Raw genomic sequence first — 23,632 nt, 5'->3', positions numbered from 1 at the left:
CTAATCCAGAGTTTAGCAAGACAAGTTGTATTCTTCCCCTTACCTCCCACTTTGCATCAGGTTCAGTGGTAGGGACTTTGTGATAAAATGATTCTATAATGGTGCCTAACGCTCCGCAGAGATGTAGCTCAGTACACCCAGAGACTCTTGCATGGGGCAATACCCCTGTGCTCAGAGGTCATTGGTTTGAAACGGAGGTCTGCAACTCAGTAAGTAACGCATGGGACAGCATAGGCTCCAGGTCTTTCCTCTCCTCTTGCATGACTTTTCTTGGAATAAGGACTGGATATCTAATTTTTCTATCAGAAGCCAGACTGTATGCACATGGGGAGCCAGTCTACAGAATACAAAGCTATGCTCTTCTGGTTAGTCTATTTAAAAATTAGAACAGTACTTTAAACACACTGTGGCAATAGCTCAATGTTAAATAGTCACCATTGCAATTGGTGTTGGTTCGATTGCACTTTCAGAGCCAAAAGGGCCCACAGGGCCTAAGGCTAGAGCCCACAGAAGATTTTGTGTCCAAATCACCCTCAGGTTCAATGGGCACTGCATGTCTGACTCTTTAAATATTCTGATCTAAATAAAAATGTTGCAGAAAATTATATATTCTCCTAGAAAGGAACATTGTAGGATGACATTGCACAGCTCTGTACAGAGTGTTTTTGAAAGAGTGAAAACTTCTGAAGACTTGTTTGAGCTTCCTTCCAGAATTATATAGATACAAAAGTAACAGTAATGTTGAAGTCAAGGATAAAATGTATATTAATTTTTGAAGGTCCAGTTTTGCATAATACACAAATATAGTATCTCCCTGCATTAATCTACATTTATTCTAGCTATTTTGTTTCTGCAGCCCCTGGATCACCAGCCATCCAAAAGGAAGTTTTGCTAAGTGGTCTAGAAAGAGAAATTGTTTGTGTCAGCCTAAAACGTGACCCCAAGAATGGATTTGGTAAGTAAGGAACATAAATGTTATGTTTGTTACTGGGACTATCAGATCCTGGTGCTGACACGGGTGCTTGCTGACTCAGGCTGGGCAAGACTATAAAATCCTTTAGTCCATTTAGAGTAAGAGTACGAATCTTTGTGAAGGACTCAGAATTTCCAGGACTGAAAAGGACTAAGCACATAAATCAAGACCATTATATTTTCAGAAGATTAACTAAGGCCACAAAGACCAAAGGAATCAAGTGCTAAGAGTAGAATGAAAGAATCATGGTTTTAGTTTTATATCTGAAACACATATGTACTGATTTTATTTATCTTAGACCTTAGCAGTGGTTCTTGTGGGGGTGCAAAATGTTTACACAAACTTAACATGAATGTTTCTCCACTTCTGGATTGTTATTTGGATAATATTTTTGTTATCTAATACCTTAATCCCACTGTATTCCATTCTTGGGGAGGAGTTCAGACCATCAAGTCTCACAAATGACCATTGATACAACTAAAATCAAATATATAAATGGTGCAGGTCTGTGTGTAATATTCTAACCTAAACCCAACTATTATAGCAATGAGAAGAATATATCTCAATAATCAGAGTTAGGATAGTGAAACTGAACTACTGAACAATAGATTTAATTTTCTTAGATATCTTATATTAGAAGTTTACATGACACATCTCAGATTTCCTGGTTGCATGATGCAGAATGTTGTTCAAAATTATCTAACGAGCTTTTATATCATTTCCCTCCTGTATATGTTAAATGCTGCAGGCCCACCTGGCTCACGACTTGTGCAAGAAAGTAGTTAGAGTCTTTAAAAGTACCAAGCCAGGAAAACATTGTTTTTTTATTGTTTAAATTGTATCTAAATAGTGACCAAAGTCACCAGCACACCTTAATTATGATGTAAGTTTAAAGCTCTCCGAAGTCAAGACCTTGATGCCCTGTAAATCAAAGTTCCCCATCCTTCAGATCATGTACAAAACTTATGCCATTTTGTGCTCCTAGGAGTAATCTTATTTAATCTTATTTAATATTCTCATGCTATCTCATTTTTGCAGGTTTTATAATTATTGGAGGAGAAAATGTAGGAAAATTGGACCTTGGTATTTTTATCGCTTCAATTATCCCTGGGGGACCTGCAGACAGAGCTGGAAATATCAAACCAGGTCATTTTCCGTAGTTTTTAATTAGAATTAAAATACTTGCATAGTTTAAACTTAGATACTCTGGATTTATTTCCATATTTAGACATGCTTTCTCTTACTTTTATAGTTTGTTTTTTTTCTTTTTAAGGAGGACGACTCATCTCTGTGAATAATATTAGTCTTGAGGGTGTTTCATTTAATACTGCAGTTAAAATAATACAGAACTCTCCTGAGGAAGTGGAGCTCATCATCTCTCAACCCAAAGGTATAAAGGCAAATGCTTCTGCTGGCTCTGGGATGCTAATAGTTAACTCAGGACACTCATATTTATTAGGCACTGGGATGTAGTACTATGTTCCTGCTGCTGGCTGCCACTTAGAACAAACGTACACGAGAACAGTCAACTTCTGGAGGTATCGTGCGACATCTCTGCTACGTCAGTGCGAATAAATCTCTTATGGGCTACCCTGCTGAACACTAAAGGAATTTTGTCACTGTCTGCCAGACAGTGATAGTCCTCTGCAGTGAGGAAGCACACACATTTCTGAACACTTACAATGGCAGTGCTCCATTTTACACTGCCTAACTCATTTTATAGGTCTGATTTCACAATCAGGAGAAGTAGGAAGCTACTTTATCCTCTTGTGCTGGGTTATAACAGTATTTTTCTTTATTTGCTATTTGCATTCAACAATGTCTTATTTTGGTATGGCTTTACAGACATATATGAAGAAGAATTAAATGAAGAAAAGAATCTATCAAGAGGAAACAGCACTAGTGGATCTGAGATCTCTTGTGTTGACAATGGGAGAAAAAAGATTCAGGACTGTCATACAGCTCTCCCCAAAGAACAGGACACAAATACAGATGAACTTGAAAAGACTCTCTCTTGGAATGCAGCATCAAAATTGGGCCCTAGGATTCCAGTCCCTTCAGCTGATAGCCTGGATATAGAGGTAACTGAGATTTTGATGCTGTTCAGTAATGTTACAGCCAGCACACAACATATAACAACCTACCAGATACATGTAGAAGGGAAAGTAACTGTGAAGGAGACAGAAAACTTTGAAATAAATTACACTGGAAATGTCAAAATGATAGACATGTCTAGAATATGTGAAGAAATAGGGAAACTGTTCTACGAAATGTTTTAAAATTCTCCTTCCTTTTCCAGTGGAGGGACAAAATTTTGATTATTTTCTTTCAAGCTTCTAACTTTTCAAACCACAGAACATGGCATGTCTAATTTCTACTTTTAGACATCCTCCCTACACATACTCAGGTTACGTGCATTTAGACAGATTGCATTTTGAGCTTCATTAGCATAAGCTTTCAATAACATCAGGGATATAAATGGTTTTGCTCCAGGTTTACCATGACAGCAGGATCAAGGCTTTTACATCTTCTGGATATGCGCTCTTCCATTTTAAAAAAAATTCCTTCCCCACCCCCTTTCTTTTTAAACCAAGATGCTGTAATCTCATTGAATTTTTTATTTTTGAGACAGGCAGCTGATTCTTCCCACTTACCATCTCCATCAGAAACCCACTCAAAGGAAATCTACACTGTGGAGCTTCTTAAAGAAGATGGGACTTTTGGAATCAGTGTGACTGCAAGTGTTACTGTTAATCTTTAATTGTCTGACAAATTACCTGACTGAGAACAAAGATAGAAGATAGGCTGATAACAGAAACTGTTAGCATGGCACATTTAAACCTAAGTGTCCAACTGTTTGACATAGAATGCATGAAATATTGTCTCTGCTCATTCTGTGGTTCTTACCCACACTAACTGTGAAAGAGGTGTCCTGGCATAAAGCACGTGGCAGTACAAACCCTTTTTGTCCTTACTCGATTTGAGAACAAGATCTACCACTGAAAGCAGAGTTTGGTCAGGAAGGACTAGAGATGGCAGCAGTGAAAACTGTCTGCCATATTTGGATAACAAGTCCTTGTCCTAGCTATTTAAGTTGAATTTATCCCTCCAGGCTGAGAGGTCCTTACTGTCTTTGCTGAAATGGAATGTGAAGCAACAGCCATTTCATTGCCTGCAGAAGAAATTAGGGATGTTTTTTCATCTGAATTTGCCCAGGGGATGTAGATGGACAGAACATGATTCTTAGGTTAATCTGGAATTTCTCTGAGTGCTTAAGTTCAGGTCTATGCTTGATATACTGTCTGAAAGTCTAATAATTGCAGAATGGATATTGCATAGCTTAGAAGCTTAGCTAGAGAATGACTGAAAGATGTAAGACCATTTTATGTGAGCATAGGGAAAACTTTATGAACATTTAGTAAATATTTTTTACATAGTCACATAGAAATACATTGCATTTTCCTGAGAAAATAAAATAAGATTACTGCCTATGGAAGTATATTACAACTTGATGGGATTTTGGAGTAATATACTCTTACCCTTCTTTCCAATATTTAAAGAAGAAAGTAATTCCTGAAACAGTTACTCTGCAATGCATGTGTAAATTGCTTTGTTTTTTACCACAGGAAGAATGTATGAAGACTCTAATCTGTGGGCATGTTTTGCAGGGTGGAATTAACACCAGTGTGCGTCATGGTGGGATATATGTGAAGTCAATTATTCCCAGGGGACCAGCGGATAAGAATGGACAAATAAAGATAGGTAATGTGTCTGGCAATTAAACCCTGGGCTGCAGAACTCACTGTTAGTGTGGACAATGAAACACATTTGGGATTGGAGGGGTTACAACTGTGAAATGTAATATATGGTCCATCATTCCTCAGCCTGTCCCTGTTCGACATGTGGGGATCCCACTGAAAAACCAGAAGCCTCACAGCAATATTGTAGAGTTACTCTCTGTAGCTGCTATCAGGCTAGTGACTCTGACATCATTGTTACTGTGATAACCAGATGCAATCACTGCATTTAATTACAGAACACCCTGGAATGTTTTAGCTGCTAGTTACAGAATGCTGTACAGCGAGCAGTATTCCTTTCCTATGAATTGATGTTAATTTGTCACATGTAAGCATGAAGACCTATTGTAACATGGGCAGCCTCAAGGTTTACTCCCTCTGAACCCGAACATCAAAGCAACTTGATGTTCTTTGTTTTTTTGGGTTTTTTTCCATCTCAGGTGATCGTCTGCTAGAAGTAGATGGCATCAGCCTCTGTGGCATCACCCACAAACAGGCTGTGGAACACCTTAAGAAATCTGGCCAGGTTTGTACAAAAGCAGAATCCATAAGATATCCAGCAGACTAAACTGGACTTAGTGTGAAGCACAGTAGCCAAGCTTGGCTGAAAGAACCACCCCGGCTCTGCTCCAACCCCATTCCTCTAAATAGAAAAGTAAAAAGACTTAGGGCTCACTGTGTCCTGTGTAACTGGATCCTGTTCATCACTGTTTTAGATTGCCAAACTGGTTCTAGAAAGGGGAAACTACCAATTGGCAGAGCCATGCCTGACCGCTAATGACAGAAAAGAAGACCAATGTGCAGTTGTTTCTGCAGCAACATCCCTCACAGATGGTAGCAAGGACTGCTGCTTTTTGACAGATGGTAAGTGATAAAGAAGGAACTCAGGGTGACTTCCTACAATGTGCAGGAAAGGAATGAATGAAAATAATTCTATGAAATTTCTGTGGGTTGGAAGGAAAACTGTATACTGAATAAAATTATAATATTCAATATTAATGACATCAAAAATCAATTCTGAACAAACTATTTCTGATGTTCATAGAGTTATACTGGCTAAATATAGCTGAATTTATCCTAGCATAGACACTGTATCTCTCAGCCTTTGTGAAACTGGGCTGGCCAGGGGCAGCCCTGTCTGTACTCCACAGCACTCTTGGGCAGGGAGCAGCTGTTTCGATGTAGCCAGGATGTTACCTGGGGAGAGCCTCACCAGCACAGCTGCTGATGCTGTGACAGTGATGAAGCTGGAGTGAACTGGAGACTGCTATCCCTTAATTTCTTAAAAGCAGAAGATTTAGAGATCTCTTACACAGAATTTAGCCAACAAATAAGTTCTGTATCATTTACTGACAGTTGTCTCATAAACACTAAGTCCGAACCATACTTTTCCATGGGGCAGTTACTCCCCTACACTGGAATTCGGCTACAAGCACGGTGTTTGGGAAAGGCCTCATCTCTCATTCTTGACCAGAAAGAGCAGTAGCTCCAATTCTAGCTTATGCTGGTTAGTGTAAGAGCTAAACTAACACCAGGTAGCTACAGAATAGTAAAATCTATGCAACACTTACAGAAGAATGCCAGAAAAAGATAGAATGTGAATCTCTTTATGTTGGTACAAAAAGCTTTTTCCTTAATGGGCTTGTACCAGACTGTGAACACGTGGTGGAATAGATTCCAGTTCTCCCTATTAGGACTGTGAGTTTTCAAAGACTTACATAAGATAAAGGAACACTTAAACCTTCTTTTGACTTTAGTATTGGTAGATCTAGCTCTGCAGCACACAGGGAATGTCTTTTGAGAGTATGGTTTATACTGGCTTCTAAGGGGGTACATATGCTATGGTTCCCACTTCTTTTCCAATCTCTGATTTGAGCAGATAACACATTTGAAGTGAAATTAACCAAGAATTCTGGAGGCCTTGGATTTAGTGTTCTGCAGATGGAAGGAAATGCTTGCGAACACCTTGGAGGAGCTATTGTCAGGATCAAAAGACTGTTTCCAGGACAGCCAGCTGAGGAGAATGGAGAAATTGAAGTTGGAGATGTCATTTTAGCTGTGAATGGGAAACCTCTCAAAGGGCTCCTGTACCAGGTAGCAGGAAATTTTATTACTGGGGCTCCATCATGGTAACAGGTTAATAAAGACAATGCATTTAAGCCTAATTATTACCACAGGGAAGCAGAATTTGCATATAATTAATCTGATTTTTATGTAGGATACCGCTCTAGAACTCCTATGTAGAATTTCCTTTCTAAATGAATTCTGACAGTGAATTTCTTCTGCTATTTAATTTATAAGTTTTTAGCACTAATGTATGAATGCTATTGTTAGATGCACACCAGTTGTTAATTAGTTAGAATCTTTGTTGCTGTTATGCATGATTGGAACAATTTTACCCCTGTAGTCATTTGTGCTTTGTAATGTCATGCTAAATATAATGCCCCAGATTCAAATTTCTACCAAGAGTGGTAAGTCCTGTGCAAGTTTATAACCTGGAATGAGAAATTCTATACTTAATGAAGAAACTAAATGGTAATGGCCTACATGTGGATTGATTTTTTTCATTGGAATATGGCGGTTTGGGGAGCTATGCTGAAATAATGGACCAAAGATGTGTTACTGCCACATGTGGTTTGAATGAATTTGCCTGAAAGTTCTGTTTTCTTCAAGAAAATTATCTATGTCCCTGATGGTGAAACAGAAGTTTGTAAACAGAACTGACTTGACTTTAGATAAATACTCACATATAAACTATGGTACATTTGTATGACAATCCTTTAGTGATGAATATTGGCCCTCAAACACTGCTGAGAGGCACAAATACCAGAGATGTAACATTCACAATAAAAATTTTCTCCATCTCAGTTGGCAAAATTACATGTACGATATACTGTGTTCCATCAGAAATATGGCTTTCCTTCTTTCTGTTTAGGATGTCCTGCATTTGTTAAGAGGAGCTCCTCGAGAAGTTATGCTGCTACTCTGCAGACCACCAAAAGGTGTTCTTCCAGAAATAGAGCAGATTGTTCTGGTAAGGCAAAGCTTCTGACAGAAACTTGCTTCTGTAAACCTGGAAAGACACTACTACATTTTCTATCCAGTCTTGAACAAGGCAATTTTCCCTTTTCTCCAAGGCCCTCTATTCCATTTCTTTCCATTCCTGGTTTCAGCTTAACCTGCAGAGTTCAAGTGATTTTTTTCTTAGCAACCAAAATAATACAAATCTGGCAGACATGAAATATATTTCTCCCAATCCAACAACTTTTGGGTTGCTGTACTATCATTGGAGTGAAACAGCACATACCCAATCAGGTCTTCTTCGTGGTGCTTCTAAAAATACTCTACCAGATCCTCAGCCAGAAACTGCAGATATTCTAAAATGCAGCAATTTTAACTCCCCAAAGTGAGGAGAAAATAAAGAACTTTTCCTATCCACACTATCTCTTAATGAAGTTAGATAAATGGTTTCAACTGGTCATTCAGGTCCTTATTGTTAGCAGAATCTGCAGGGGGGGAAACAAACAAACAAAAAATACCCCCAAACTGTAGACACTGCAGAGACTAAAATATTGCCATTAGATGTACTAGCGTTATTACTTCTGCTCCTTGAACACAACTCATGGACACATAACAAGTACTCTTGTAAGGAATATGCATTTGCACTACTCTTGCTCCACTCAGAAGGGCCCACTCATGGTTCCCATCCCACTAGGATTCACACCCTCCCACAGGCAGACAGGAATGAGAGTCAGAACCATTTCCAGATAACACACTGACTCCTGCTGCTCTGCTACAGCGTGCCCTTGGCTGATTTCTACAGACAGTCACACAGGAGTCAAGTCTGAAAGCTACTTCCATGGAATGAAGAGAATATACACACAACATTGAGGCATGATATGAACGGAAATATTAAAAAAGAACCTCTAGCAAAAAATTCATTGAGAAAAATTGTCTGGTGCAGTAGTTTTGATTGGAACTCCTGTTGAACATGAAAAATAAGCATTAAGACAAAAGAGTTATTTGGTGAGAGAGTACCTCCTTCTATTGTTTCTCCTTCCTTCCAGCTACCATTTGGTATTTTCCCATTCAGAAGCTTGTTAATATTGCCTTTTCAAAATATTTTGCTCTTGAATGAAAAAAAAAGATGGGAGATTAAAAAGGAGTTACGCTAACCTTTCTGGTTCTTTGATAGACTCCAGCACCATCCCCAATAAAGGACTTTGCGGCAGAAATGCCAGGCAGCACAGAGGCAGGAAACAGTATGGATCAATCTACCAGTGATGGAGGTAGCACCTCTCCAGATCTTGAAGACTGCCTCGATTCTCCGCTGGGAGAAGATTTCAGTGAGCCTCCTGGGGATGACAGCTCAGTTTACGAAGAGCAGGAAGCTGAGTTTCAAGAGAAGCCCATGCAGAAACTCCCAACTTCCAGAGAGAGTTTCTATAAGCATCTTCTGAAGATTCATCAAGAAGCTTCCAGTTCTGAAATCTTCCACTCTCTAGAGGAGGAAGTGAAGCAGAACTGCTACTCACCATGTGAATTCGGACAGGCTGAAAGGTAGGGAATATCAAAATCTATTCTGCAGCCTTTCCTTTGACTCTTAGAGCTATGAAAGTTATTTGCTAAGGTTTAAGTACAGGGCTCTCTGCTTTTAATCACTCCTGATTACTGATGGTATTGTTTTATCATCTTATTCTGACTCGCCTAATCTGCTTTCCCTATTTACTCTTGTCTTATTAGAATTTTGCATAAATCTACATGGCAAAATACTTGTAAGACTTCTGTACCACTGTAATCATTTATGTTGTTCAGTTGAAGGTGGCTGCCTTTTGAAATCAGTGGAAAGACTCCTGTTCACTTAAATAGGAAACAAATACTTTACTGATTATATGATTTTTCACTTTCATTCTTTTTCAGAATTGCCTTAAATAGGCACCAAAATTTTTTCTTATTTGTGTGATCTCTTCATTTCAAATTTTTTCATAGGAAATAAAAACACCTCAGAAGACAAACTATGATCAAGGAGTCAAAAAAAGGTTATTTTCTCTTTTCTGGTCTTCAGAATGCTAATAGAACCCCTGAGCCAGAGGAATTATACAATAAAATATAGTGAAAATGGACTCAGTGTCCTTTTATACTCCTTTGGATACATTAGACACTGTCAAACAGAAGACAATTCATTCCATTTCCATCATCTTTCCCAGTGCAAATAAGTATAAATTATCAGAATATAAAGTTTTGATGCAAAGACAAATTGAAAGTCTTCTAGAGGCATTTAACTTACAGCTCTAGTATTTTACTGAGAAACTAATTTCTATTTCTCCACACAGTCACTTGAAATCGTTTTGTTACTTTTGACACTCATCAAGCACAGCCCCAGACAGTCCAGTCTCTGGGGAGTGACAACACTACCTGACGCTGCAAGTCAAGTGGGATCATAATGGCAGTTCATAATTTTATCTTCTCTTTGTCAAGCGGAGAAGCTTCACTGGATTCATAAATGAAGCTCCTGCCTAATGATCTGCTAATCTACTTCTGAGAGTAAAACCAGCAGAAATACGTCTGCAGCAAACATGTGCCAAGAGATAATACAGATTCAACAAAACTAAGTTTATTGTTGGAAAATATAAATTCCAAGAAAAATTTTGGATTCTTCCCAAGAAGGAAGTTCTGAAATAAATGTTTTTGTTTGATACATTTTCAGTATCATTGAACATCAGCTTTTGCATTTTTAAAAGGCAGCCAGAGAAGTTTAGGATGCCATGCATTCTAAACAATAATTTAAACATAATCTCAATTTAAATCCTTCCAGCTAAACCCACGCAAAAGGAAGGAAATAGGCATTAAAAAAGGACTTCCTTTTGATTAATGAAGAAATTTCACCAGACTGCTCAAAACATTTCATGCAAATGTATACATTTTCTGAATTTTATAGAGATCTTCTGTGATTTCATACAGGACATGCAATTTGTTTTCATATTAGTTGTTATGTATACTTGGGAGGTGATGGACTGTTCACTTCTATCAAAGAGCAAAAGATCCTGGCAGACGTAGATATGAATATGACATATTAGGTGGTTTTAAGATGAATGAGCTTTAGCAATATTTCAGTAAAGATTGATATGAAGAAAACATACTTTTTAAAAAGACGTGTTGCCACTATTTTTATGAGCTTTAATGGTGAATTTTTGGGAGACAATGCCACAGTTGTTACTAGGGTTCATGACGGACAACAGCCAAAACTATTAAACACAGCACGTATGATTACAGTTTGGGCTTGAACATCAAAAGTGCTGAATACTTTGTCTGCAATTTAGTGGAATAGAATCAATAATAATATTAATTCAATTCATTTAATAAGTCTATTGAAGTTTTTCAGACAATTCATATGCTTCAAGGCAAGCATAAGAATAAAGGCAAGCTTATAAAGAAGAGTAAGGACTTCTACTTTTCATGAAGAAACGTGAACCCCTTCATATTTCATGTTTCTGGTCTGTGCCCAGTTACAAAGGAAGGAAATATAGATGCCAGAGATGTGGCTGGCATTCCTTTTTCCAGAGAAATGCTAATATAAAAATTGTAGTGGTATTTTAACTTCCATACTGCTTACCAGAAGAGTTAATTAATTTGTTTATGGAAGATGAAATAATTAATGGTCTGGGCTTTGTCCAAGTACTCTTTTTGAGAAGCAACCAAAGTACTAATTAAAACATTAAAAAATTAAAAGAGTACAAGATTTTGCAAAGGTAAATAATGAAGACTTTTTAATCTTTCAAGTAGCTTTGCAAAATATTGATTACTTATTGTTTTTATACTACCATCGGAGGATTCAGACAGCAATTCAATACCATAACTAGTAATACAGTAATTTTCATTAAAAGAAAAATAAGGTAATGCATAAGCAGTAGACTTTTCAGTGGCCATCTAATAAAGTATATGGAGGATAACCTCAGCACTGCAAGCCTTTTATTTTCCAGCAGCGTATTTAATAAGAGTCATGATGCCCTATTGAACACAAAATGTGTGCCTGAAACTCTCTCTCTAACCCCTATTGATGAAGAGTATCTCACTGTCAGCTCAATGTCTGTGACCTCACTTCCACGAGGAGGAAGCTCCAAGACAGTCTCTGCAGCTACTGCGACCCCACAGCCACGTATTTGTGGTCCCTCATCGTCATCCCTGCCTGCTAGAGAGACACATGACAGTGACAATGAATGGGAAGACTTGGAGGAACCAGAGGAAGAGAAGGAAGAAAATGAAAACTGCACTCAGGTATGTGATGGGCACCAAATTACCAACAGGTAGAATACAAGGGAAAAGAAACAATTTTAAGACTGGTACAGTCTTAAACATTAATTTTAACCCATTTTCTATGCTATTTCCACATGATTTTTTTTTTTATTTTTTAAAAACTTTCCTGGATATCCACAATCTTCAAATAAAGCAGACCTTCCCCTATGCCTGGCTCTCCAAAATCCTTAACCATTTGCCTTAAGGCTATTTCTTTTTTCTTGACATCTTACTATTTCTCCAACTTTCCAAAATTCTCCATTACTACTCTCAGTGTTCGAAGGCGTAAAGGCTCTCTAGTAGGTTTTAAAATTAATTGGAGTCAGCTACTTGGGCTTTTTCTGCCATGTTTCAAGGCCATGCAGAAAATCACTTTGTTACAGTGATATTGCTGTAATGTCCTGATAAGAAAGTATGATCCTTGTGCTAATTACATTTCAAAATGTAAGGCTCAGTCCTGCCAAATGCTGAACATCTTGCATTCCTACAACCCTAATGAGCTCTGAATTCCTACTAATTTGAGAGCACTGTAGACAAAATTTAGCTCCAGGCATTTCCTTCAGTGGGACAGCAATAGCAGTAACAACAGTAATCTTTACACCCTGCTATTGCAATGCTTGTCAGCTCAGAGGACTCCAAGCCTTTCTTTACACATTCCAAATGCCTAATCCCACATCCTGGTGGCATTCTCTGCTTTATTAGGCCCTATAAATCAATCAACATGAATCTCCACAATTCTGGGATATGGCAGAACACTTTTTGCATGCTCTTGTATCATCTGAGGATCTGATTCCTATGTGCATATAAAAATTCTGGAAGATGTTACTGAAGCAACAGAAAAGCCCACATCAAAGATATCCTGTGCTTGTTTTAATAGGAAATGGAGATCTTTGTGACTTTGACAAAGTCAGAGAACAGTGGTTACGGATTCTCTGTAGTTCTTAACAAAATTGACACCTGCCTGTATGTTGATGAAATCCTGAATGATCCTGCCCTTTCTGATGGAAGATTGAGAAGGGGAGACAGAATTATTATGGTACAGTAATTGTTTGAGTTTATGCAGGGAAAATATTTGCAGATCAATGTCATTTAGCTTTGGCATTCTTCGTTTGGTATCACCTGTTTATCATGTATTTAAGTATGTAAATAATAACTCTAATTCTGCTGACCTCAGTTGGATAAATTTCAGACTGAATAGATTGTAGGACCAGGCAAAATAACATGAATCCAGGAGCAATTCAAGACAAGCGAGACATCAAATGCCTTTCCAATTAAATGACATAAACTGAATTAATGTAGTAAGGTGATAGGTGACACACAAAGGATGCAGGAATTATGTCCTTTGTAATGTAAGAATAAAGCCTTTTTTTCAGCCTGGTTCATGTTCAATCTTTTTGCATAAGACCATCTTGTTTTTTGCAACAAGATCATGAGTTTAATGGGAAAAAAAGCTACTTTTATTAAAGCTCTGCATTCAGAAAAATGAAAGTTCAGAAAAATGAAAGTTCAGAAAAGAAATATTACTGTAATCTTAACTGTTTAATTTACAAGGAAGCAAAAACTAATCTAAATTCATATGCAAAATTCTGAGTAGAGGGAGAAGTAAATGATGGTCAATGAGATCTATGACATGATTTTACTGGTTTGTCATTTAGGTGAATGGAATTGATGTCACATCTTTGCCGTGCAACGAAGTCCTGGCTTTACTGCAAAGCTCTCCTCCAGATCTGCACCTTGTGGTTGGTCGTGCTGACAGTGACCCACGTCCCTCAGTTAGGCCAGATGAGATTCCTGAAATTACTCTCACAAAGGGCGCCGATGGCCAGCTAGGTGTGTAGTAAATGCTGAATTTGCTATTTTGGACAGGAATGACAGCATAAGATAGTCATAAGCAAATGTGGTCTCGAATCAGTATTATCCAAACTGACCTTGACACCTTTTTGCTCTTTATGATTGCCCATGACCAAGGAATGAGAGCTTTTATTTTCCACCTAAGAGGGAAGATCTAATATCTCTTATTAGACTAATGAAGATAGCTGGAGAAATTATTTTTGCATCATCACCTTATTAACTGAAGTTTCTGGGAGACTTCCAGTCTCATATTTTTATGTTACTGATATACATAAGTTTTGGGTAGTTGGATAATAATATCTACTACCTACAGAGACACATAAAGATCTATTTGGAGGGAAAGAAAATAACTGAAGAAAGGTGAAGTTTAAGAAGTATGAGCCACAGGTTGAGATTACAGTTTGCTATTCAAAAAGTATCCACTTGAATCCTTGACTCACCACAGACACAAGGCTTTATCTCCGTTGTGCAATACAAATTATAAAATACATCCCCACCATGTATCTTGATATTTCTGAAGCATGTACTGCACACAGATAAAACTGTAGACTCAGGAAACAGCACGGCTATATTTGCTCATGTACAACATCCTGTTTCCAGGTAGGAACTCGTTTGTTCAGAGATTCCTTGAACGTTGTTTGCACTGTGTAGGTACCTCCTCAGCTGTCATAGGCCTCCCTTCCCAATGGCACCCTGAAGACTGCAAGGCATTTAAATGTGCTGGTAATGAGGGAGCTGCTGCTAGGCAGCTCAGTGTCCTATTGCAATGACTATTGAACATCAGGTGAAATAAAGCACTACAGCAGCACTGAAACGCAGAGATGGACACCACCATTTAAGTTTTTCCATACTTTCTATGACATCTAATGGCATTTCACTCTTTCAGTTCAGCTTATATGCCCCATCTTACTGGGGCAAGACTGTTATTTAAAATGTCAGTGATTTCTTCAGCCTATCTTTTAATGACTCACATTTATTCCACTTTAAGTCACTGACAGTGAAATTCAAAACACTCTGCCACAAAAAGATGCTTTCTCTGCATTATTCTAGGCTTGAAGCTGACAGGAGGAGCTGGAAGCAAGTTACAAGGTATTTATGTGCTAGAGATAGTGCCTGGCTCTCCTGCCAGTGTGGAAGGCAGTTTGCAGCCACGAGATCAGATTGTTTACATCTGTGGACTGTGCACTGAGGGCATTAGCCTGGATGATGCAGTGAGAGTGTGTGAAGCTGCCACCCAGAATGTTCAAATAAAAGCCACAAGGTAAATCTGAGCATACTTGATCCTAATGCTGAAGCAAGTTTCTAAATTTTACATCAACAAGTCAGACAACACAAAACAGAAAAATGCTTTATCTCAAAGGTCTGAATCTTGCATGCTGATAAATAACTTTCGTAAAATATCTTAATTCCTTCTAATTACAACTAACACAGGAAGTACAAGTAGACTCATACAACACAAATGAGAACTCTGCAAATTTCGTCATCCAAAACCAAATGTGAAGCCTTTAACTGTGAGGCTGTTCACCATTTTCATATGTCTTGTTCTCTAGGGAAAATCTTTGTATTTCCATCACTAGTGTCAACTTTCCTCTTACAACCTCAGATTCACAACTACAAGGAAGAAACTATCTCTGATCAGAAATTCTGAGATAATTCCAAGAGCCAAGCATTTTAGAAAGGTACTAAAACTGCAACATTTAACCTGCAGCACGACCAGAAAGTCTTTCCAGGCCTGAACAATAATCAGCTGTAAAGGATTTCGCTTATCAGTTCATGGTTGCACTTAAGATTTATTGTGTTCCACAGCCTGATATCACACCAGCTAAGGTTCTGGACTGATGCAGAAATAGCTTCCAAAGATCTCAGAGGAATGGTAAAATATTAACCCAAAGTATGTGAGAACAGAGTTACATAACCAGAGCATGTGACAGAATGGCTGTCACAGCTGTCTTAACATAGTTCAACCTTTCATCGCTGTTTTATTACCTTGTGCTTCTCTAACAGAAGAAGAAACTGCTGCCTCATTATACATCTTACTGTACAACAAGTAAGTAGGCAGCACCTCCTGATTGTCAGAATTTACAGACTAAGGAGGTAAACAGAAATAGGGTAAAGGAACTTACAAAAGAGCATTCCCACTTTATACAGGGGGTAACCAAAGCTGAATTCAAAATGGACCAGGAACCAGTTCTGTATTGGGCCAGGTGATTTAACATGCTTATTTTTTTCCCCAACACATTTCAATAAATATCAATTCTCTTTTGAAAAGCATCACTAACAAAATCAGAAGGACAACTACTATTTAGGCAATTGAATTTCTAAGAAGAATTTTCATATGTGCTTTACAAAGCATGCAGCGCTTAATGGCTCACATATTTCACTCTTTCTGCCCCCAGAAATGGCAATCCAGTGGTTCCTATAGAGCAGGAAAATAGTAAGTAAGGCTAATATTTTTGGATTTTAGTTCAAAACTTGCTTCTGATTTTGAAAATAAGCATAAAGTATTGATTCATTGCATTTAAAAGTTATTAACAAATTGTAATTTGGCATTCAGTATTTCTGTTATGGCCATTTTAAGGGTCTGAAGAAAAATTGGTAACTGTTTAAAGACAGAAATAAAATGTATAGTTATCTGTAAAAAAAAGTAATTTGTTACATACTCAGTTTCTATTTTTTGAATTTCTTATTAAATAGGAATTTTATGTGGTCATATTTCAACATCAGTTTTGATTGAAACTACTCTCTAAGGAGTTTTCCAGCACTTCTTGAGACACTGCTTAATATGAGCCACACTTCATGATCTAGACCACATTTTTAATATAGTAATTAATAAACTATATAAAGTCAGCAGGCAGCAGTTATATCGGTTAGTTAATATAAAAGCATTCCTGTCAGGGGAGATATTTAATACTCCAACTGATGCAAAACTTCAGTAATCATCTGCACTACAAAGTCTTGACCAGAATTGCTCAAGCAGCAGGAGGAGTCTCAGCAAGCACAGGCTGCACCTGTACCCTCAGGTGGAAGGAGAGGCATCACATCCAGGTCAGCACATAAAAAGGGTCCTAGTTATACAAGTAGTACTTTCCAATGCACTCTTGGCTGCAGCATTAATTCAGGCCTAACCCCAGTTTCATTCACCTGACTGGATATCTCAGTTTATTCTCTTTTTTTAAATCATGCAAAGACGACCTTAAAAAGTAACCCTGGACCACAGCTGTTCACATGACTACACACACCTGAATACTGGCATAAGGTTACATGAAGAACTTATTCCAAGTCAAGTTAGTTAGAGATTTCCTACTTTACCACACATAGCCATGTGTTAGTTTCTATAAACTGAAGCAATTTTCTACAAGATACAGATAAAGTTATGTGTACTCTCAGCTAACATGATAGAACTAAAGCATGGCAAACGTATATCCTGGTAGGACCTTGCTTACACAGGCTTCTGTGAGCCTTGCAGATTCCAGGATTTCTCAAGACACCTTCTGAACAAGTAACCAGACCTGATCCACCTCTGACAGAGTTATGAACTCTATAGAGTTACCTCTGCTATAAGACAAGCTGTGTAAGGTCCTGCACATGGGTCAGAACAATCCCAAGCCGGGATTGTTAACACAGGCTGGACAGAGAACAGATTGAGAGCAGCCCTGGGGAGGACTTGAGGGTGTTGGTTGATGAGAAGCTAAACATGATGGAGCAATGTGCAATCACAGCCCAGAAAGCCTGTCCTGGGCTGTACCAAAAGCAGTGTGGCCAGCAGGCTGAGGGAGGGGATTCTGCCCCACGACTCTGTGAGACCGCACCTGGAGTGCTGCATGCAGCTCTGTGGTCCCCAGCATAAGAAGCACATGAACCTGTTGGAGCAATTTAAACAGGAGGCCATAAAGATGGTCAGAGGGCTGGAGCACCTCTGCTATGAAAACAGGCTGGTGGGACAGTTGGAGCTGCTCAGCCTGGACAAGAGGAGACTCTGGGGAGACCTTATAGCACCTCCCACTACCTAAAGGGGCTACAAGAGAGCTGGAGAGGGACTTTTGACAAAGACATGTAGCTGTAGGACAAGGGGGAATGGCATCAAACCAAAAGAGGGAAGGTTTAGATTAGATAGTAGGGAGAAATTCTTTACTTTGAGGGTGGTATGACACTGGAACAGGTTGCCCAGAAGTTGTGGACACCTCACCCTTGAAAATCTTCAGGTCCAGGCTGGATGGGGCTTTGAGAAACCTGATCTTGTGAAAGGTGTCTCTGCTCATGGCAGAGGGGGGAAGTAGGTGATCTTTAAGGTCCTTTCCAACCCAAACCACTCTATGATTCTATGATTCCTCCCTTTTATATGCACTTTGAAAAATCTATAGTAATTTTGTACTTGGTGTTCCATTTGCTATCATCGCTGATAAATTTACCAGTAATTTATCAGATTTATTAATCTGTAATAATTTGTTGTTAAGAAAGCAAGCCTTCATTTTTATAGGCTTAGTTACAAGAACACAAACTAAAATTGCAATTGCAACAGGTTTCCTTTTTTTAAAACTACAGGACATTCATTATTTTCCCTAATTCACACATTAAGAGCACTTTGTGGAAGACAGCTAAGATAAGCAAAACCACAAAACTGGGGGGGATGGGTAGAGGTGGGAGTGTTTCTTTATCTGCCTGATCATTGCCACATGTCTAGAGTGATTCAGTCTGGTCTCTGATGTTGTTACAATTTTTAAAATAGCAATGGCTAAGATGCAGCATCTCTGCAATTCACAACTGAAATGTTTATTTCTCTGTGCAAATTGGCAAACTTGATCATGCAGTGGTCTCACACTGCTTCACACAGTATCAATATTGGATATTGATGCTTTCTTTAATAAACTAAAACAGAGTTTACATTCCATGTGTACATGAAATTTAGCAGGAGGATGTCAGAACAAACATACCTGTATGTTTTTAGGGCCACCAGCTGAAACAGAGAAAGACAATATTTCTTTGTCAAATGAAAACCTGAACTCCCAGGAACAGTATCTGCTGCATCAACATGGTAAGGAACTTCGCATTTTTCAATAAGGGTTAGTACAATTGCGTGTCTTCACTTTGAAAGAAGATAAGTCTATAGGTGATAATGGTGTTGCCTAGGAAAGATTACCCCTCATACAAAAACCTGCCTTCCTCAGAATTTCAGAGAACATTTAGACGTTACTGTTGTCCATCTGGTGTCTCTGTAGCACACAGTTCTTAAAGCTTGTTCTGGAACCTGCTCACAGGGAGGTAAAAGTCACAGTGTGGTTCACATTTCAGGAGTTTTAGGCCACATAAATCCATAGGATGTATTTTGTATTTCACATATAAAATATAAAATGTTTTATTATGTCTCTGAATGAGATTTTGAGTGTTATACTGTAGAATATTTTACCAGGACAACTATCTAAAAATTGTTGCTGCTTTTTCATAGAGGAACATTTGGAGGAAACAAACTGTGATGCTCAGCAGGACACCCCCGATTCTCCAGAATGTAAAGTAAGTGACACTCTGAGGTGTGAGGTGGTTCATCAAGTGAAGTGAGCTATATGGAGTGAGGCTTTTTCAATAGTGCTATTTATTGTATTTTCTTCCTCTCTTTGAAAATGTGAATATAATGCACTTGCAGAGTGTCCTTTAAGCGTAGAATTGTATTCAGCATTCACAGAGTAGAATGCACTGGACACTTCCTGGGGACAGACTTTTCTGCTGCTGTTTTTCAATGCTCAGAAAGAAAGTAGCACAGAATGTCACAGCATGGGATTCTGGGGAAAATATGTGCAATTATTTGCACGTATTTCACAAAATATGGGAAACATTTTCCACAACAATCTTTGAAAACTGAGATTAATATGTTTCATTCTGCAATTTTCACATGGACATGTGAAAAGAGAGTAAAATTACCCTAAATCTTTGCAGTATTATGCAGCATTGATATAGACCAATATAGTTTAAATTTGGCAAAAGTAATGCATTTTAAAAGTTATTTATTATTTATTATGAATATCTGAATACACAGGAATGTTGTTGTTGGGGGAAAAAATGTTATTTCCATGCTCAGCATACAATGTTTGAAAATCCTTACACGTGCAAACATAATTTCTGTTGGTGCACACACATGGAAAGTAATGTTAATCTAAATCATCCAAATTGAGAATGATATTTCATGTGAATAGATTAACTAGTTTTCTCTTGATTGTGGTTTGGAGAAAAAAAAAAGAAAACAAACACAAAAAAACCCTGCCTCTTGTTAAAGTTAGACCTCCAACCTGGCAAAAAATCCTGGCCAAAAAATCCTGGGGAAAAAACAAACAAACAAAAAAAACCTTGGAACAATTTTTGCACTTTTGATTATGTCGTCACTATTACTGCTTCTTCTGCATGATTTAATCTGTGATGGTTTATCTGTTCAACTTGTAAAAATTAATTTCCAAGGCTGCTACTTGTGGCACAGGAACTAGTCATGCTGCAAGCCATAAACATTTCTAGCTGGCTGCTATTTCTGACATAGTACTTGACCCTAGAAAAGCAGCTGATTTTAAAAGCAAATGAAATGCTAAAGTAAAAGGGATGGGAATGTCAGGATTACAAGATTAAGATCTAAATTATAGAAAAATAAGAGAATAAACTATGTACTACATTAGTGTCATGCTGGAGATAATAATGCCTTATTTGTCAATTAAGGTGATTTATTTGATATATTATAAAAGGATTACAGAAGTACATGCTTCTTTGCTCTTTGCTGGGTTATTTCCCCCAGCAGCAATTATTAAAAAGTGTATGAAAATAAGTATGTACTTATGTAGTATAGTATGTACTATTTTCATTCTGATACATACATGCAGCTGTTATCTTGGTCCCTGGAAGCTCTATAGATCTATTCAAGAGTAGGATGTATCCCATAATCCACATCAGAGTGAGGACTGTGGGAATAATGGGAATCTTTGGTAATAAAAATGCAAACAAAATACTACCCTGAATAAACTCCACTTTAGATTGCATCCTTGTCTATTGTAGGACTTCATTATCAAGATTGAGCTGGAAAAAGCAGAAAACGGAAGCCTAGGATTTGCACTGGTAGGTGGAAAAAATGGCAGGGCTATCCTAATAAAAGCCATCAGCCCGGACAGCAGCGCAGATCTAGATGGGAGACTTCAAGTTGGTGACATCCTACTTAAGGTAATGTTTGTTCTTCATTGCTTTGGCTTACATTTTCTCTGGTTACTCTATAAAGAGCATCTGTTCAACATAAAGGTGGCGCAGATCGGAAATCTGATGCTGCTTTGCACAGTAGCGTGTAGGATGTGGCGTCCCTCAGCTCCTGGTGCTCAGAGGGTTGTCCTGGGGCTCTGCGTCTTCCCTGGTGCTCAGCCTCCTGTGGGACTGGGCCTCCCCAGAGCTGGTAACTCCAGAGGCAAACTCAGAACAACAGAGCAAGCAGCCAACTGCACCTTCTCAGGACTGTAACTGTGCCCAGCGAGGATTCCAGAGAAAGTTCAGGGAAACCAGAGTTAACTGGCCAAGCATGCAGGTCCCAGCTAACCAGGAGGCTACTGGGAAAAACCTGTCATGGACCCTGTTAGGTGTTATCAAGACAAACAAAAAAAGCACTGGAATTAGGGCTTTTGAGTCTTTACTTAAAATCTTGCTATCCTAGCTACCCTGCCACCTTTTAATATAAATCATCCTTTTTATTACCCCAAAATATTTTTTCTTCCCCCTCCTTGAGTTTCAAAATAGTTTGATTTTCTTGTTCTTCCTTCTCTCCTTCATCTTCTCACTGAGGAATGGGGGAAAGCCCACTTACTATCTCAGGCAATAATTTCGTGGTGTCCTGACAATCATGGTATAAAGATATAAAGATGAAGGATTAAGCATGTTAGGAGAGAATGAGAATTATCTCCCACAAATGGGAGAAAATTGTGACACGTGAAGTTCAAATAAGTTGTATAAAGTGCTAGGATGGTTATCCCAGTACTAGGATGAATCTGGAAATACACATCATTGTATTTTTCAGGTGAATGAGACTTTTGTGTCTGGTCTGCCACGCCAAACAGTCACAGAACTGCTGCGCAAGGCTCAAGGCACTGTTCAACTCACTGTCTGCCGAAGTGTGGCTTTGCACTGGGCTTATTCAGGCAACCAGAGCAACACAAAGGCAGAGCCTGGTAAGCAGCTCCATCCACTCACCATATGACAGAAGTGGGATTATGTGTTGCCTGAATTCAACTTTGGTATTAGCAAAATGAGTCAGTTTTACAGTTAGTCCTGTTTCACAGATGTAGGTACAAATGACATTCCTCATCCTGATTTGCAGCTCTGGCTAAACTGCTCAAGACATAGGACCACATGGAAGGAATGCCCGAGTGTGGTTTTTAAGCCTAGGAACAAAGTTGTAAGACAATCAAAGATGCTTTAACTGAACCTAAGATTTTAAGTCATGAATGTTGGTCTGATTTTACCCCATTTTATGCAACTCACTGATGGAATCACAGCCTGTTTTGGGCTCAGTTACTAAAATACTTCTCCCACAAACTTCACATCCCATCACTCCTACTTATCTCCTGAAAGCACTACACCTCCTGTTCTGTCTGGCAGACAGATCCTCTCACTTCTGTGCTTCTTCATGCTCAAATCCAGAAGCCTCTGCTCACAGGTCTATTGTTACTCATTTGAGAGCACATCCATCTTGCATAGGGCAGTACTTAGAGGCATGACTAGCTGGAAGAACTTCGTGCTCTATGCTCTGCTCTACTGAATACTCAAATGTTAAATACTAATTAAAGCTGGGAGTGGAAGCAAGGATATAAAATTCATATTCACATTCACAAGAGGGAGATTCCTTGCCAGTTTAAGACACTATATCTCAGTGCCCCATCTGAGGTCAAAGCACTTTGGTCTAAGCAGTAGAGAAGAAATGGACCTATATTTTCATGCACTGATTTGGCTTTTGTTTTCTGGTATTCAGCAAGTGGTGGGGAAAGCCTGCAAGCTCAGCCAATTTCCAGTTTCAAGGAAGAAGGCTCCAACCAAATGTGCAACAAGGTAAAATCAGAGAAGTTTTCAGAAGTTATCAGGCAACGTGCTCATCTGTTTGTTTACAACATGGGCTTGCTGCAATGTGGGCAAGAACCACACCTTCTTAATGAAAAAAGTTTAATGTGAGGAAAGTGTGCTGCCATGACTGGAGCTGCTGATGTTTGAGTGAGTCAGGATTCCACTGAGATAAGAGCATATGATAAGCATAATACATATGCTAAAAGGGTGGAGGGAAGAAAGGTTGCATATGCAAGCCTTGTTCTGATACTTTATAATACTGAAATGAATAATTTATTGCTTTTACTATTCTTTCAGTATTTCTATATACATTAAAAGATTTCTATTCAGCTATCCCCACTACTATTCATAATTCAAATGCATCTAAATTTCTACAAACATGGCTATGATTTTGCAAGATATTCCACATTAAATTTCAGAGCATCTATTATTCCTAATTTTAAAACTGTAAAACTCCTCAGTAAACATGAGAAATTTAGGTCTTCTTATCCTCCAGAAAACAAACAAAAACCCCAAACCCTGATTCAAATAATGTAATTGAACTAGAAAAATGGTAAGAATCCTTAACATAAATAAGCTGAGTAAACCTTGAAGAAGAATTTGTTTGTGGAAGTTTTAAGCATGCTGTTGGAATGGGTGTTGAAACTAAACT

At 38.4% G+C, this 23,632-nt stretch overlaps 2 protein-coding genes across 4 annotated transcripts in view; one reads left to right on the top strand and one right to left on the bottom strand.

The window, feature by feature from the left end:
• Positions 1-23,088, top strand: part of FRMPD2 (FERM and PDZ domain containing 2) — a 46,942-nt gene extending 23,854 nt beyond the window's left edge. The window contains exons 18-37 of the mRNA XM_040071293.1: positions 840-955; positions 2,012-2,119; positions 2,247-2,363; positions 2,819-3,054; positions 3,606-3,710; positions 4,642-4,735; positions 5,211-5,296; positions 5,487-5,634; positions 6,650-6,864; positions 7,706-7,804; positions 8,966-9,330; positions 11,850-12,045; positions 12,941-13,099; positions 13,719-13,893; positions 14,965-15,175; positions 16,311-16,348; positions 19,358-19,422; positions 20,941-21,102; positions 21,941-22,091; positions 22,892-23,088. Of these exons, the coding sequence (XP_039927227.1) occupies positions 840-955; positions 2,012-2,119; positions 2,247-2,363; positions 2,819-3,054; positions 3,606-3,710; positions 4,642-4,735; positions 5,211-5,296; positions 5,487-5,634; positions 6,650-6,864; positions 7,706-7,804; positions 8,966-9,330; positions 11,850-12,045; positions 12,941-13,099; positions 13,719-13,893; positions 14,965-15,175; positions 16,311-16,348; positions 19,358-19,422; positions 20,941-21,102; positions 21,941-22,091; positions 22,892-23,088 (3,043 nt within the window). The remainder of the gene's footprint in view (positions 1-839; positions 956-2,011; positions 2,120-2,246; positions 2,364-2,818; positions 3,055-3,605; positions 3,711-4,641; positions 4,736-5,210; positions 5,297-5,486; positions 5,635-6,649; positions 6,865-7,705; positions 7,805-8,965; positions 9,331-11,849; positions 12,046-12,940; positions 13,100-13,718; positions 13,894-14,964; positions 15,176-16,310; positions 16,349-19,357; positions 19,423-20,940; positions 21,103-21,940; positions 22,092-22,891) is intronic.
• MAPK8 (mitogen-activated protein kinase 8) overlaps positions 1-23,632 on the bottom strand; it is a 144,671-nt gene that overhangs the window by 77,827 nt on the left and 43,212 nt on the right. The gene's annotated exons all lie outside the window — the stretch shown is intronic.

Source organism: Hirundo rustica, chromosome 8, assembly GCF_015227805.2.
Source record: "Hirundo rustica isolate bHirRus1 chromosome 8, bHirRus1.pri.v3, whole genome shotgun sequence".
Taxonomy (NCBI): Eukaryota; Metazoa; Chordata; class Aves; order Passeriformes; family Hirundinidae; genus Hirundo; species Hirundo rustica.
Note: the sequence above shows the minus strand (reverse complement) of the source record. Positions and strands in the feature narration are given on the sequence as shown.